The sequence below is a fragment of the Lonchura striata genome, chromosome 1 (genome assembly GCF_046129695.1).
Source record: "Lonchura striata isolate bLonStr1 chromosome 1, bLonStr1.mat, whole genome shotgun sequence".
Taxonomy (NCBI): Eukaryota; Metazoa; Chordata; class Aves; order Passeriformes; family Estrildidae; genus Lonchura; species Lonchura striata.
This window is the reverse complement of record NC_134603.1, coordinates 140,224,396-140,240,713: the sequence shown is the minus strand read 5'-3', so window position 1 is coordinate 140,240,713 and position 16,318 is coordinate 140,224,396. Positions and strand designations below refer to the sequence as shown.

The following is a 16,318-nucleotide window of genomic DNA, read 5'->3' as shown; positions in this document are numbered from 1 at the left end:
CAAAAATATAGCTAAAGAGAAATTTTCCATCAGTGTTACAGTCTCCTCTTTTTAGCTAAAAGAATCACTTTGCCACGTGACTGTAGGTGTTTCACATAGCTTTTAGTGGAAAAATGGTTCTTTCCTCCATGGCTTCTGAGACATCAGCAATTTGTCTAGTTTGCTGATAGGGATTTGTGTCCTCTATGATCCTCTGATAAAAAAAAATATATATAAGAATGAAAAGCTCTTGCTTTTGATATCACAAAAGCACTGAAATGGCAGGGGATTTCAGAAATAATTTCAAATCTTTCAAATTGAAATATCACTCAGACTTTTTCAGACCAAAGTTAAAGTAATAACAAAACAATAATAATATAGCTAAACTTCTTCCATTTTGAAACTGCACATCTGCACATGATAGAACTGTGCCTTAGAGTGACATTAATACATGAAAGGTCCTGTGCAGCATCCTGATTTCAAGAAAAGAAACTGAATTGAGAGGGACTATTCAAAGAAGCAAGTATTTGTCCACAAAAGCAGATGTTACACCTTTAGTATCCCATGAAATTGGATGCACATTACATGATGCATATGAACGTATGAATTTTTAATACAGATGAGGTGTGCTATATGTTCAAGTGACTCCAGGCCAGTTTTTTAACTGATGAAAAAGGTTCACATGCTGATGAATATTTAGGTAGCAAAAGTCGCAGATAAATTTGTCACATGATTTTCAAAAAGGATCTGGCATAAAATTAATTTCTTTAAATTCCATCACATTAGTTTCCTGCACCTTTAGAGGCTAAACATTCCATTTGAAATCTGTCTTTTAAACATCAATCCGCTGTGTGAAACTGAAGTTCTGAAATAGATGTAAAAGACTTTCTCCACAGAACAGTAATAAGAAACTGTAAATATAATTAGGAATATTTATCAAAAAGTAATTTAATCCACACCTTACTTGCCTCCAGTTCTTCTTACACAACAGATTACATAGCAGTCACTTTTTAAAGTGCTACAATAATAGCAGTCACTCTTTAAAATGCTACAAGAAATGTAATGTAAATGTATATTTTTATATCAAATCTCTATTTTACACTGAAAACATAGCAGCTCTACTTGAATATAATGCAATTATATGATTTGGTAGAGAGTATCCCTTGCTTGAAGCCTAACTGCTGCAATTCTGAGGCAGAACATCCTACCTCAAAGCTTTTCTATCAGAACAGCTTTGGAGCTAACTCCCACAAATGTTCAGGTAGTGAAACTGCCTTCAGTCAGCCTTCTCTTACAAAAAAAAATATGGACTATTTAGAAATTTATTGACTTTAAAGAAGCATTTAGAAGCTCAATGACTTTATAGATTGAATCTGTGATCAGTGGACATTTTCACAGTAGAACCCCTTGGCTGTTACTCATTTTCTGTAAAAAAAAAAAATTATTTTGTTTCTCTCTGCTGATCTAAATTACCGTATTGGATGGATGCAGGGCCAGAGGATCCATCCCTGGTAACAGTATTTCAAAATTTTTGCAGCTTGGACAGTTTCAACTAAAACTTTATTGACAGCTCCTGGATAAGCAACTAAGCTCGAGAAGCATTGTTGTAGGATATTACAGAATCAGAGAATGGCCTGGATTTCAAGGGACATTAAAGATAATCTAGTTGAAACTCATCTGCCATGGCAGGGACATTGTTCATTGGACCAGATTTCCCAGAGGCCCATCCAACCTGGCCCTGAACACTTCTAGGTATGTGGCATCCACAACTTCTCTGGGCAAACTGCTCTAGTGCCTCACCACCCTCACTGCAAAGATTTTTTTTTTTAATATTTAATCTAAAGTTACTCTTTTTCAGTTTGAAGCCATTCCCCATTGCCCTGTCCCTACATGTTCTTGTAAATAGTTTCTCTCCAACTTTCTTCTAGGCTTCCTTTAGGTATTTGACTTGATGTCATCATTAATCTATATTGGGATTGGGTGTTTCTTAGATACGATAATGTTACTGGGGTGATTAAACAATATTACAGCAGAATTTTATAGGAAAGCAAAAATTTTGCTCTTCAAAGCAATCTGAGTGAGGCATGGCTGTGGGGCTGTGGTATTTTTCCAAAGTCTATCTCTTTAACTGTCAGTACCTCTAGAAGGGCAAACTGTTCAGAGACTTAGCCTGGATTTTGGAGGAGCTTTTCCTTATATTTTCTGTGTCACCTCCAGCAACTCAGTCTCTCAAAGTTTCAGATACCCAGCTGTTAACTGGAAATCAAAGTTAATTTACTTCTCCATAAGGGTGTTGTGATGGTTATCCATTAGAAACTGTTCAGTGTTCAAAAACTATGGTCCTAGCATACGTAAATATCTATGATACAATGACTACAAAGCAATGTGTATAAATTGTGTCACAAAATGAAGCTTCTGACAAGTTTGTACAGCTGTGCAAGAAAGGACTCACCATGGTAGAACACTACACACCAAGTTCAAAGAGTACAAAAAGCAATAAAGGAATAAATAAGCCCTTTTCAAACATGACTTAATTCACTAGAAGGTAACTGTTTTTTCCACTTACGACTCTTAAAATGTTCCTAAATTTACACTAAAAAAAGGACAAAAAAACCTAAATAATTGCACAACACACACAGACCAAGAATAGGTCTTTTTCTAGTTTTGTATTCCATAAGGCACTTCACAAGCCCATGTTTCAGATATAGGATTTATGTTTAGAAGGAAAACCACCATAAATAGTATCAGGGGAGGACACTAAAAGCTTCTTCAGGAACATCTCACCAGCATCCAGCATGCAGGAGGATGGTGCAAATAAAGTTATCTTGGGAAAGGCTCACTTCCTTGGTCATGTGTGTTTGGTGGTTGAAGGAGTCCTTGATTCCCTGCCTCTGTTCCCCTCTCCACACAGAGAAGCTGTGTGCATGCTATGAAGGGTGATGTGATTAGCTGGGTTGGGATTTCTTGTGTTTGTTTGCCCCATGTAATAATTGGTTCAGCCTAAACCCAAAATTTTGCTTCCTCTGAGCATTTACTGGGTGAAAAAGACACTATATCTCCATGTCTATATTACTCTGTAGCCTGTTAATTTTTAAGACTTGTATAATAAAAGATGGTTGAGTTTAAGTCCCTGATCCAATAAATGTTTATGTACAACAGTGTGTAGCAATGCCAACATGTGAGATTTTAATCAACTCACATTCCTGGCTAAAAAATTATCTTGGAATCTGATTAATGTGGGATTAAATCCCCTTAAGTAGAAGACACAAATCCTACAAATCCTAACTGAATACCTTAAGCAGCAGCTTGAATGGTGAATAGTACATCTTCCATGATGATTTTATGAAGGCTATAAATTTATTCCGTCTGAAACTACTCATTATTGGCTTCAGACTGTTTTTCTTCCTGGGGAGGTGGGGGAAAGCCAGGGAAAATATCAATCTACTCCAAAGTTAAAGTGCCATTTGTATATTCCTTTGAGAGGACAGACTGCAGCTATTACAGGCCCCTTTTGAGCCCACATAAATGTGTGTGCACATATAAATTTTTTCTTGTGCATGTTCTAACCTGTATTTTGGCATCACATTTTTCCCACAAGAATTGAAGATTATTTTTCAATTACAGCTTTATCAGGACATTGCAGTACTGGGGAATAAAAAATTCAGGTCCGCCTTCCTACAGCTTGTAAGTTTTGATATCTGCAAAAGTGATTTAATTTTCAGAAGCATTGATCCTCTAATTGCCTCCAGCACCTTACAATTTTTTCCACAACAAATTAAAAGCCTGTGTGCAAAAATCCTGGTTCTTTGCCTCACAATAAACTTCCAGGCTATCAGAAAATACTAGTAAGTATATTGCAGATGATTTAGGAAACGCAAAGATTTTTCAATGGAAGATTTTATCTGAGGAATATAAAAGAAATACATGACATTTCAAAAGAATTACTAACCCTAACAGTTTGGGAATTAGTGTGCGAAGTCATGAAAATTCTATAAATACAACCTACGGGCTGGACGATACTGTACTAAAAAGAGTTAAAATCCCAAGATTAGTTTAAACAATTGTTGTATATCAATTGAATCAGAATCATTAACAAAATAGGAGGGCAAAGGAAAACCAAATTTACAGTTGTCTGCTGTGCTGCAAAATAGTGACCAATACACTTACTTTTAACCTAAGAAGGCAGTGTTCTACCTGAACATAGTATTTCATAACAACAAGAACTGCAAATTTTTATACTCCTTATATGAAACAAGAGTCAAACCCAACCTTTTAGGCAAATGACTGTGGTATTGCTGATAAATAACAGGTTGCATCCACTTATTCATGTCTCTACTCTTCCCTTTTGGTGGTGACACCAAAGATGGGAGCATTCAGGAATCCTTTTATGCCTATCAGGCTTCAATTGACCCATTTAATGCCAATTCTTAGAGTTAGATTTGCCAAAATCTGTCTTCCCAGACTTTAGAAAATGGGGATTACCTATATAATATTTCCCCCTCTGCTGCCTTCAAATATCTCTTGCTTTGTTTTAAATCAAATAAAGGAAATATATGAGCGCTCCTGTTCTTCAAAATATCTATTAAGTTTTAAATGCACGCATTTAAAATATGAAGCTTTTTACTATCAGCTCCTAATTTCACTGAACCAGTGTATGGAGGAACTGAACACCAACCTTATTTTGAATCCTTTTTTCTCACTTGCCATTTCACTTACTCTGTGCCTCAAAGCATTTGGCACTTACCACCACCCTATTATAATTTCTGTTTTTTAGCCATGCTATTGAAATAGCATTACCAAAATTACTAAAATATCTATCAAGTTTAATAAAGCAGCATTGGTTATCCAAGTGATTTTTAACAAAAATTAACAAAAAATTAACACAGTTAATATTTTCTGGTTTATTGACACTATTTTCCATACTTCAGGTGCAAAACATCGTATATAAAAGTAAAAATAACATACCAAAATCCACAAGCTTAACTCCTCCTTCGGTGGTCAAAAGGATATTATTTCCCTTAATATCACGGTGGATAGTTTTGTTTTCATGCAAGTGCTGAAGTCCCTGGAAGGCGAGATGCAAACATGAATTTTTAACAACAGCTCTGTCCTCCACACCACATTTGCAGAAACAACAAGGTAGTGGAAAAGTATGAAAAATACTTAAATTTTTTTTAAATCCAAAACAACAAGGATGTCATTCTTACTGCAAAACTACTTGCCACATGACAAGGAAAAATATTCTTTCATTGCCCCACTTTATGACAAATTGAAATTTTAAGATGAAAGCAGAAAAATATCGCTATAAACCTACCTATAATATCTTTAGAGCACAAACTCAAAGAAAACTACTAAGACCTAAATTCCACTGGAGAAATTAAAATTTCAGTTATGAGAAAATTATAAATCAAGACAGTTGACCCTAATGAGCAGAACCAAATTCTTGTAGCAGGGCTTGAATTTGCTAGATATGTGGATTATTTTACTATAAAAATATTTTGGATCCAGACATAGGAGGCTGAACAGTATTTTGATGGTATTTCTGCTATTTCTTAAAAGAAAAGCAATTTTGATGCTGAACTGTGTTTACTAAGAAAATTGATCAATGGTCAGAAATCAATTTTCATTCTCTTAATGGTGAAATGAACAGATTAACTGCTGTTTACCTTGCTTGCTTAAAAAGAACCATCCTAATTAAACATTGCCTTGATTTCATTAAATACTGCTATAATACAAGATAGCAAGCTGTGTTAGTAGGGACATGATCTTCATTCACGTCAAGAGAAATATGAGCTGAATATTGACTGCCTTTTCATTGAAAGCCTATCTTACCATCAGAGCTTCACGTAAAATGTAAGCAATTATAAGTTCATTCATCCTTTCACCTCTCTTCAGAAATCCTTTCACAAGATCAGTCACAGATCCACCATTGCACAGCTACAAAACATAAGGGGAAATAAAAAGGAATTAAGGAGTGTTGGAGTAGCCACTTGGTTTTCATTTTCAGTATTTTTATCTGTAGCCAAACAAGATTCTACTAAACTGACAAGCCACAAATTTGTCCTTAAGTGTACTATTTATACAAACAACATACCCAGCAATTTTTGTCAATTATTTTTCACTACTTTCTGCATTTAATTCTTCTTGTCCAAAAACAAGTATAGTAGTGTATCTCTCTGTTTTCCTATATCCATGATTGCTTTTCACTGAAAGAAGTAGATTACAGTGCAATAAATTAGCTGTGAAGGCATGTTTTGTGAGGCATACTAATTGCTTCTTATGTGCTTCATGTGGAACTCACCACCAATGCAGATAATTACAACATCAATTCTCAGGTACAAAAGCTATGTACAGAAAAAATGGATTTAAGGCATCAGAAGACAGGCAGCAGAGAAATTTCCCCAGTGTGAAACCTACCCAATGTGAAAGCTGCCCTTTTTGCCAAGCAGCAGAGGGAGATGTGATACACAAGGCATGGACATTGTGGAATATGATGAAAGCACTGTGGAAAGAAAAGTCTTCCACTGGAACAAGGTGTGCTGTGGGTGTAGGATTAATTATACTCTTTGTTGCATCAACCTTGTCAGCTCCTTGTTCCAGATGTAGAGCCACAGTCTGCTCTGGACAATCCTCTCCCACTCTCTAGAGAGAGCCCAGCCACACTCCTGCAAGCCCCAGACTCCTGCAAACCTCTTCATGTGGGAAGAAGAGACCTGGTCTTGCTCTCTAGAAAGGATAGTGAGCACACACTACCAGCAGATTAATTTAGACTGCAGTATTTTATATGTTCATTTTTATAATTTACAGTTTTTCTGCCAGAAGAAGCAACAGTAACTTTATGAGTACCTACTACTGAAGGAGTTACACTCTGCAAATATTAAATCGGCACTTAAGCCCTTAAACTATCCATAATTCACCTGACAATACTCATTGATTTGTCTCTGTAAGGAGTAGCTTCTTCCAATAAGACAGTAAAATAAACTTTAATTCTTACAAAGTATTATCATCCACTAGCTTTTCACATGAAACTCAATTTCCATGTAAGATATTTTAACAATGCAGCACTAAACAGTAATTCCTTTACACTACATTTGAAGTTTATTCAAATCAAGAGCATAATTGATCAGTAAAACCTTTCAACTGCAGAATTCTAGGCATCAGATTCTTTTATATATGCATATTTTTCATCTGTTCTTCTATACCCCTACATTTTTTCTGTGCTGCAATTTATAAAAGACTTGCACCTTACATTAAAAAGCATTTTTTATCCCTTTGTACCCAAACACAACAATAATTCTCTGACTACCTTTGAAACCCCTAGGCTGCACTGAATTTTCACCACAGGAATGCCTACAGAAATGCCATTCAATAACTCTTGTTGCAAGATGTGTCGCCCATCAGGGCGTCAATGGCTCTGGTCTGCCAGGGGCTGAGCCCTATGGCAACAGTCTTGGAAGTCACTTAACCTCACCCTTACCCAAGTGGGACAATATGCATGCTTAGAGAGGGAAGAACTCATACACTTAAATGATGGGATTAAATGCTTTGCTGGATAAGGATCAGATTCCCAAGCAGGATTTCATTTGTCATTAGCCATGTTGGTCTGCCTTCTACACTGACTTTTCCAAGTTAGTTATTTTTTCATAATGACATTTTCTTTTCAAGGTTTCTATAATTTTAACTTTGCCACATCACCAACATATTTAATCAAATCAAAAAGATTATGACAATTCTGTTTAATTTAAAGCTCTTGAATTCAGAGCACTGAAACTGTATGGCAAGTAACAAACTAATTGTGAAATACGTTACATGTATGATATTCTTCAAACCATTTTTCTTCATTATCTCATATTATATTTTGCCTCTTACAGATGGATCTTTTTTCTTTACACAGCTGCATACTGGTTCAATGTAAAGAAAACCAATGCAGAAATGAATATATTCTTTTTGCAGGCAGAAGAAGGGAGAAACTACACCTCAGAAATCATCCTCTTTAATGTTTAGGCAGTAAAGCCAATACTGAACTTATTTGCCTGGGTGAGCAACACTAATTTTCACTTTCTTTAACATGTTGCTCTAATTTTTCTACTACTTTCATAACATATAAATCCTTATTATGGGATAAATATCTGCATTGTAAGATAAAACTTACATAAAATATCAGATAACGTAAGATACTAAAGCTATGATTATTTTAGACCAAAGGAAAACTGAACCTCGGTATGTAAAAGGTCAGCTAAACAGGTCTTGAAATAAAGATCCCAGAAGTCATCCCTACCACCTGGAAACCCTCCACAAACTCCCAAGGCAGGGTGATGGTTTAGACAGAGCACAGCTGAGGATGTTATAGACACAGGTTCTTGCACGCACTCAGGACAACTTTCCTTTTGTTAATTTTGTGCCAAAGAGCTATACTTTCACTTACATCAGACAATAAATATTTTTCTAAGACCACCAGCATAGAAGGAAGAGGGGAAAAAGACTGGGTATTAGAATGCAAGCAGCTATAAGGAGGAAAAGGGATTATTGGAATACCACCACAATTAGAAAATGAGATTATAGCAGACACTGCAATACACTGTGTGGGAGGGAGGGGGAATGATGACGACAGCAATGACACAGGTTAGTATTAACTTTGTTCTATTTTTATCATCATGGGTAAAATCTTGTATCTGTCCTAATTTCCTATCTCTACTGTTCATTTTTTTGGAGGTGAAGCTACCACATATCCCTAAAACCTGCGCATAACTAAAGCTGAAATGGTGATTCTCCTGGTTCAGGTTATCAAGCTGCATGTGTACTCAATCCAGAGTTATACACACCTCAAAAAGTCCCTCTCCTATCAAGTCTGGCTCTTCTATCTCAAAACAAGAAGCTACAAAAAGTTACAATACTCCTGCATGATACAATGCTGGACTGTGCTTGCCTGGGAATTTGAGTAGAAAGGAAATAAATTATCCTTGGGGATGCTGATCAAGATCTTGTCCATAGAAACTTATAGGAGTAAAAAACCCTAAATCATTAAAAAAAAAGGCACATAACCTTGATTTATACAATCCTTTAATAAGAGATTATGGATAAACATTATTTAGCAGTACTGCTAGACAGAAAGTTTCCTGGGGTGTTGTTAAATATTGCAGCTTATAATTATGATATCTGCTGCTTCTTAGTAGCATGCTGTCACAGTAAAAACACTGTTCAGCCTCTTAGTAAAGCTGCTCAGTTTAAGTTAAGCCAACTGAAATGTTTGGATGGTAAGAAATCATGAAGGCAACAGAGAGAAATTTTTGGAAAGATCTTTCTAGTTTTCAGTGAAGAATCTAAAGAAGGGTGGTGCTGGTAGCTATTACTTTGTTGCAAACATTGTGAACTTACATGATCAGTCTGTGTAATTTGCTCTATAGCATTTGGTAAAATCTTCTCAGAACAACTAGATGACAGGCACTATATGCAGAGAACAACAAATGCACAGAGAACTTGGGACAGACATACAGCAGGAGCTATGTGTCTGTCTGAGCTCTGCCCCAAGGCTGCTCCCTGAAGGTCAAAGCAACTCGCCAAATAAAATGACCTTTCACCTGTCATGAGACATGACCTCTTCTGGAAGGAGAGGACCATAACTATTTTTCTATCCCACAGTAGAAACCCCCACACATTCATACACATTCTCTTCCATACACAGAAACATTTCTTGTGGTTTGTATCAGATGGAAGCCCCCATTTAGCTTTAAATATACTCAGCTTGAAGGGACAGACTCTTGGAATGTCCAGTCTGTGAGCCATAGGAAAAGAAGATATTCATGATTGTCCCACAGGGAAATAACTTAGAAATGTCAGAACTTTACACATGGGCAATTTTCATCAAATTAATATTGGTGACTTATTCTATTGTCCCCTTGTGATTTAGAGGTATTTTCCTTATCAGCAGTTTTTTCACTGCCTGCATTGATAGAATGCAAATATTATGTGCAAAAACAAGCAACTAAAAGGAGGGAAAACTGAAGCCTTGAGGGTACCTAAAATGGGGTGGAGAAGAAAAAGAGAGACTCTTCCTACTGTCACACAGCAAAGGATGAGAGGCAAAAACTCCCCACTGCAAGACAGGAGACTCCTACTGGACATAAATGAAAAATTTTCCCACTAACTTAAATTAAGTTAAGGGAGAGATTACACAGTGACTCTGTGTTACGTCCATCCTTGGGGATACTCAAACTTGAACTGAAAGACTAATCTGTAACATTTTAGCTAATAGTCTTTGAGCAATGGGTTGGACATATAACTTCCAAAGGTCACCTCCATGATGTACTTTTACATGATCCAGAATATATGAATTTTACAATATTCAGTTCCTAGTCTGGATTTTCAGACAGCAGAAAGAGTGGGGAAGAACAAAGAAAATCTTGCATAGCTAAACCAATGGAAAGAAAAAATAAATAGAAAGCTTTATTAATATAAAAATCTGCCTTAAAGAGCTGTAATTCTGATGATCATGCATGTACCAAAAGAGGTGCTTAGGAATCTTCTACAGTGGTAGAAAAGGGCTCCTCCCTTATGATTTTCTGGCACTCAAAAAGGCAAAGACTCATATTGGAATGACATGCAGTTCCCCACCCACCCATCTGCCACAGCCATGTGCTACTGTAATTGAGCTATTAGTATGCTAAGCTATTTTCAGCAAAAAAACTTAGAATAAAGTATGATCCTAAACCCATGACATGTCACTTAAAATTGCCATCACATTACAGTCATGCAGATGTTCTTTTTAGGTCTTAGTCACTCTTCACCTGACCCAGTTACACATTTCTCCTCTTGAGCTCTTCTTGATTCTGATGCCCATTGAAGATTCAGTATCAGCTACCCTTTTAAGAAAACCATCAGTTGCACATTTGCTAGGTCCATTAGAGCCTTTAATCATCCAACTGGCTCCTGACTTATGCATCTGTACTAAGCTGTCAGGTACTGTTTGCTTGCATCCTGCAGTTGTCAAGGTGCTTTCATTGCACTTCAGTAGCTTGGGTGCAAACAATGGGACAACTACAATTACTTCCTTCCCTATCTTTACAGGCTGCTCAGACATAAATGGTGCACATAACATATGCACAATTTATGTCACAAATGAATTACAGTTCTGGAAAAAAGTCCAACCTTGCTTTAATGTTATCACACATAGGAATGCTAAAAGCATCACAGGCATTAATCTCTATTTTTTCCCTGTTCTTAGAACAGATCACTAATCTGACCCGCTCTCCTAAGCAGCACTGCCAGTCTCCTAGCTGACTGCACCTTTCTTTCAAGACTGATTTCTTTAAGAACAGAAGATTCTTAGTTGTTGCTGGTTTGTAATCATAAAATTACAGAAGCACAGGAGTAAAAGGGATCTCAAGAAATCACTTAGTCTACTGCATATGCACTGTGTAGAGACCTGTATTTTCAGATATGTCCAACTTGCTACTAAAAATCTCTCATTGAGGAAGATTCCAGACTTTCTAAGTGACTTGTTTCTGTGTTTCTCTAGCCTGATAGAGCATTTCTCCTATTATCCAACCTGAATCCTTTTTGCTTACAACAAGACTGCATTTCTTTTTCCCTTCCTTTCAGCAATTTCTGATAATACAATATCATTATTTTCTATTTCCATCTCTGTCTGACTGTCATGATAGGCCATTTTTAAATATTTTTTAGGTTGCACAATGTTAATTGTTGTAACCTTTTGAAAATCTCCACATTTTCTCAATTTGGACTGCCTTCAAATTGCCACTGATGTTTGTCTCACATTTTGCCCCAAACTGCATACAGAATTCCTTGCAAGTCTTGTCTTAGCTGAGAAAATCTAAACAGAACATAATAATCTCCACTTTACAGAGAATCCCTTTCTGCAGAACCCCAGCCTGGTTAGGTATGTCCCATTTCTTCTTCCTATACTGCTGTATTTTGCATGAGTCTGTCTTCTGCGATTCAAAAACATTTCTCTGCTATTCACAACTGTGAATCTGATGTTATTCCCCAATGTGCCTGTAATTAAACTAGGTATCTACTCCAACTTTTTATGTGGATTTTTTTCCATCACGCAAGTTATTACTGAACAGAAACAGACCAAAAGCAGATGCCCACTTGAGGTTCTCCCAGCCTAAAAGTTAACTAAATCCAGTTTTGTGAAAAAGAGGTAATTTGTTTTATTGCTTTTGTGAAATTTCTGCATTTCCACATTTTCCTCACAAGCATGCCACATGGGACCAAATAAAATCCTTACAAAAGAAACAGTGTCCTGTTAAAAGACTATATTGTAATACTATAATTTGGTCCAGTCCAAGTTGACCACTTATAATGTTACTGGGTTCTGCATGTTCTATGCTGGTTTCTATTAATTTGTTCTGGAACTGTTGTGGGTATCAAAGTTAAGAAGGTTGCTCTGTATTTCCCTAGGACACTATTTTTTCTCACTTTGTAAACTCATATAGTATTCCTGTATCTCATTTCTCTAGTAACCTTTTCTTTACCACTCTCCACATTAGACCCTCTAAACTTGTCTTTAAATGTTTTACTGAGCATTTTTGTTTCTCCTATTTGAAGGCACTCAGAAATTGCATTCTTACTAGTCTCTTACTGTGCTTCTATTTTTCTCTGCACCAGCTAATTTTTTTGTTGTGTTTTTAATGTGTTTAAAGAACTGCCAGCTACCCTGGTACTTTCCTGCATTTTTACATTATTTTTCATAAGCTGAGGTACCTAGCAGCTCCTGAAGCCAGTTAAAGCATACTCTCCCTAATTATCTTTACCCTGCTGCCATCTTTGCCATCCTTTCTTTTCTTAGGTGAGAGAAAACAATTATTTTGGGGCCTTTCCCACTCAAATTTCCTTCCACCTCTTTTCTAAAGAGATCTTGTCTATTAGAACAGCACAGAATCTACCTCGTACAAGCATTTCCAGAGACACTTTCTTTGCCTTCTCTCTCCAAACAAGAACTACATGGGCATCTCACAGTTCAGCGGTGACCAGTAACTCTTACTCTCTGCCTACAGTGTGACATGTTTTCATTATTACTGCCAAAGAGCACATTCCACTGACAGCACTTAACACCTACCACCCATATCTGAAGGTTCTTGTGAAAACTTATAGGGAACTAAATCAGTTTCTTCAATGGGCCAAGTGGTTCAGTATGCAGCTCCTGTCTGTGCAGCACAGTTCTAGATTAATCTCCAGTGGAAGAAAAATGTGCACTGGAGCTCCTATTTTTCCTAATAACTGGACAAGACAACCCTTAACCAAAAGAAACCACAGCAATGGTTTCTCTATGCTTTTAGACAAAGTTGATTGCTTTCAATTTAGCGTGAACAAAACGTATCACTGAAACAGGCATCTTTCCTGAATTATTTTGCTCCAGTGATCAAAAACCTTGGGTATTTATGATTTTGTTATCTTATATCATCTAGCACCTCCAGGGCTGTGTTAGTCACAGCCTCACGGGTGTTTGTTGCTTCTGATTTCTTTCCTTTCAGTTTGGTTTTTAACTTCTCATTTTCTTTGCCATGCACATGCACTGACAAGACAGCCAGCCAGAGGAAAAGTTTGCCTGTTTCATGTTATGCAATACTGACCTTCACAAACTCATATTTCTCAGTCAGATCATAGATCTCTTCACATCATGGACAAAATGGAATGCTACAACTACATAATTATTGCATAAATTTATTCTTTTAAATTCAGCATAATTGAATGAAGCCAAGTAGGCTTTACACAAACAAGGAAAAAAAAAAAAAAACCCCTAACCCCCAAAAGAAGGATTTGTCTGTTCTTAAACATTTATAATATAGTGAAAAAAAAAAACCAAAACAACAACAACAAGGTGACAGTGCTGTTATAAAGGTTTAATGGACAGAGCCCCTCTCAAATCCCCTTCTAGCTCATCCCAATGCAAAATTTACATTACCCCATCCCATAATTCACAATCTTTATGTTATATTCACATCCCCATCAAGTTGCTAATGAAGAAATCAACCTGTCCACATCTTCTCAAAAGATTATACAGCTGAAGTGGTACCAAGTTATTATTTCAAGTAATTTTCTGTAAAGCAACTGGGAGTGAAATATATTTAAAACAGAAATTCTGAATGAGCTTCAACTATAGCTTCATGGCCTGGCAACACCATAGCACAGCTGTAATTTTTTAATAATCAAATAAATGTAAGGGTCATTTTGCAAAATAAGAGCTAACCTAATTACAAAATTGAGACACATTGGTCAGTAAATAGTCAGGACTTTCTGAGCAAATACAAGAGGCAGCTTACCAAGAAAGATTTTGATAAGCAAACTTAGTGCAATTCATAATTTTATCATACACAAGGAGCAGTGGTAAAAATAACATTTAGAGGGTAAAAACATTCCCTTGGCTAGGGAGAAAAAACAGAATACTAACTTTGGGATCCATTATGACAGAAATATTTCTACTGACTGCTGCAAACCTTAGCTGAAGCTCTAGAAAACACAGAAACCCCTAAGCAAATAGGGCAGTCTGTGGTAACAGCAGGCACTTCACAGCTTTTATTTCCTGCTCAGAGCTGCATTACTTTTGTTCCCTCTTCACCAGCTAAGAAACATTTCAAAGCACCTTCCTTTTCTATAGCATCATTTCCATATTATTCAGAGTTCAGATAGTAGTTCCAAGTACTGCCATGTCCATACTCCTCACAATCCATTTTATGTGTGTGTTTCTACACAAAGACAGTAATTTAGTCTAATTCACTGTAGTTTAAATTACTGCAATAGAAATCTTCCCTATTGAGTTTGAAATCATGGCTGGGGAAGCACAGATGCAAACAATGGGGCTTGTCTAGCTTTTACAAAAGGAGTGAAGCTGAAACCCACGCATCCCTAAGGCAATTTGTGTGGGACAGGAAGGAGCTAGAGGACTCTGTAACTGTCATAGGACCCTACTAAGCAAGCACACTCTGAAGAACTTTCTTAAAGGTAATTTTATAAGAACAAAATGATGCTAAACTCAAAAGCCATATTTTTCTTCTTTTTTTCTTATTTTAATGAACTACTGGAATGATTAACGCACAGAGACTAGATTGGACAGAATTAAAATTAGGAGTGTTTTGTAAGCCAATCTCTTCCTGTTAACTGTGTGTATGTAGAGGCAGTTCCCTGCTTCTAGGCTTTGATTTCAGCAAAGTCAGCAGAACAAATGCTGGCATTATTTCTGGCTCCACCGACACCTGTCTTGTTTCTGAACCTCCCAGCTCTGTTCCTTGTGATAGTACTTTTCTCCTTTAGTCAGCAGCTTTCAGCCACCTCTGTCTGACAAAGAATGACAAGGAGACCTCTCTCCCTACCATTGGAGTGCCTTCAGTCACTCCCTTTATAGAGACCCAGCATGTAAACTGAGCACAAAAGCAGCAAAATTGTTCTGTCTATCACACTTGAATTTAAGCACTTAACCATGAGGTGTCAGAGAGCAAACCCTCAAAGAAGGAACAAACAACTCTTAGTCCAAAGCATTCTTTCAATGAATGATGCTATTCCCCATTATAGATAATGATGCTATTTCCCATTCCCCAGGTAAAGGAGGTCTGGTTACCTGGGGCCTAATCAAACACTACACAAATGTGGGTTTTGGTGTTTTGTTTTATTTTGTTTTTAAATTACCTTACATCTTTGGTAAAATTGTGTTCAAAAATAAAACACACAGAAGGCAAAGCGATGTTAAATATTAGAATGTGAGAGGCATATTACTCATAGGCTACTGAATTAAATAGTGGTATGGTAAAACTATTTTCTGGGCTTCTGCTTTACTGCATGGTGACAAAAATTGCTAGAGGTTACTGAGAACCAGGTTTTTGCATGTGAGTATTCTCCAGCAAGACGGGCCATAACGAGTTGTTTAAAAGATGTAAACTATGCAAACCACAATGTAATATGAAATATTCATTCATTCAATATGCAGAGAAATTATAAGTATTTTATAAAAGTTTGAAGTATCAAATGATAGTTGTAGCCACACATCTTTGGTCTTGAGAAAATAGGGTATGATTCAAGAATGAAGAATTGCTATAATTGGGAAGCAAAGAGGGACACATTAGAAATAGAGGTCAAGCCCAATTCAGGCATGTAATGTATCAAAACATTCAGTATTGGTCTGAATAAAGCAATTATAACCAAAGACATTTCTGAAAAATGACCTGTGTTAAGAAATATGAAAAAGCAATTTTCAGTTGTTTAATTTTTCTGCTATATGTAATTTGAAAACAGCTAATAATATTTAGGCAAACAGCAGCTTCCTGCCCTTCACACAGCCCTTTATGAACTCTAAATGGACTTGTTATTTTCCACTATACTAATT

General features: G+C 36.5%; 1 protein-coding gene across 1 annotated transcript in view; it reads right to left on the bottom strand.

The window, feature by feature from the left end:
* The window catches only part of MYO3A (myosin IIIA), a 137,408-nt gene that overhangs the window by 78,187 nt on the left and 42,903 nt on the right, over window positions 1–16,318 (bottom strand). The window contains exons 4-5 of the mRNA XM_031504179.2: window positions 5,812–5,916; window positions 4,945–5,044 (exon numbers count right to left, since the gene is read on the bottom strand). Coding sequence (XP_031360039.2) covers window positions 4,945–5,044; window positions 5,812–5,916 — 205 coding nt within the window. The remainder of the gene's footprint in view (window positions 1–4,944; window positions 5,045–5,811; window positions 5,917–16,318) is intronic.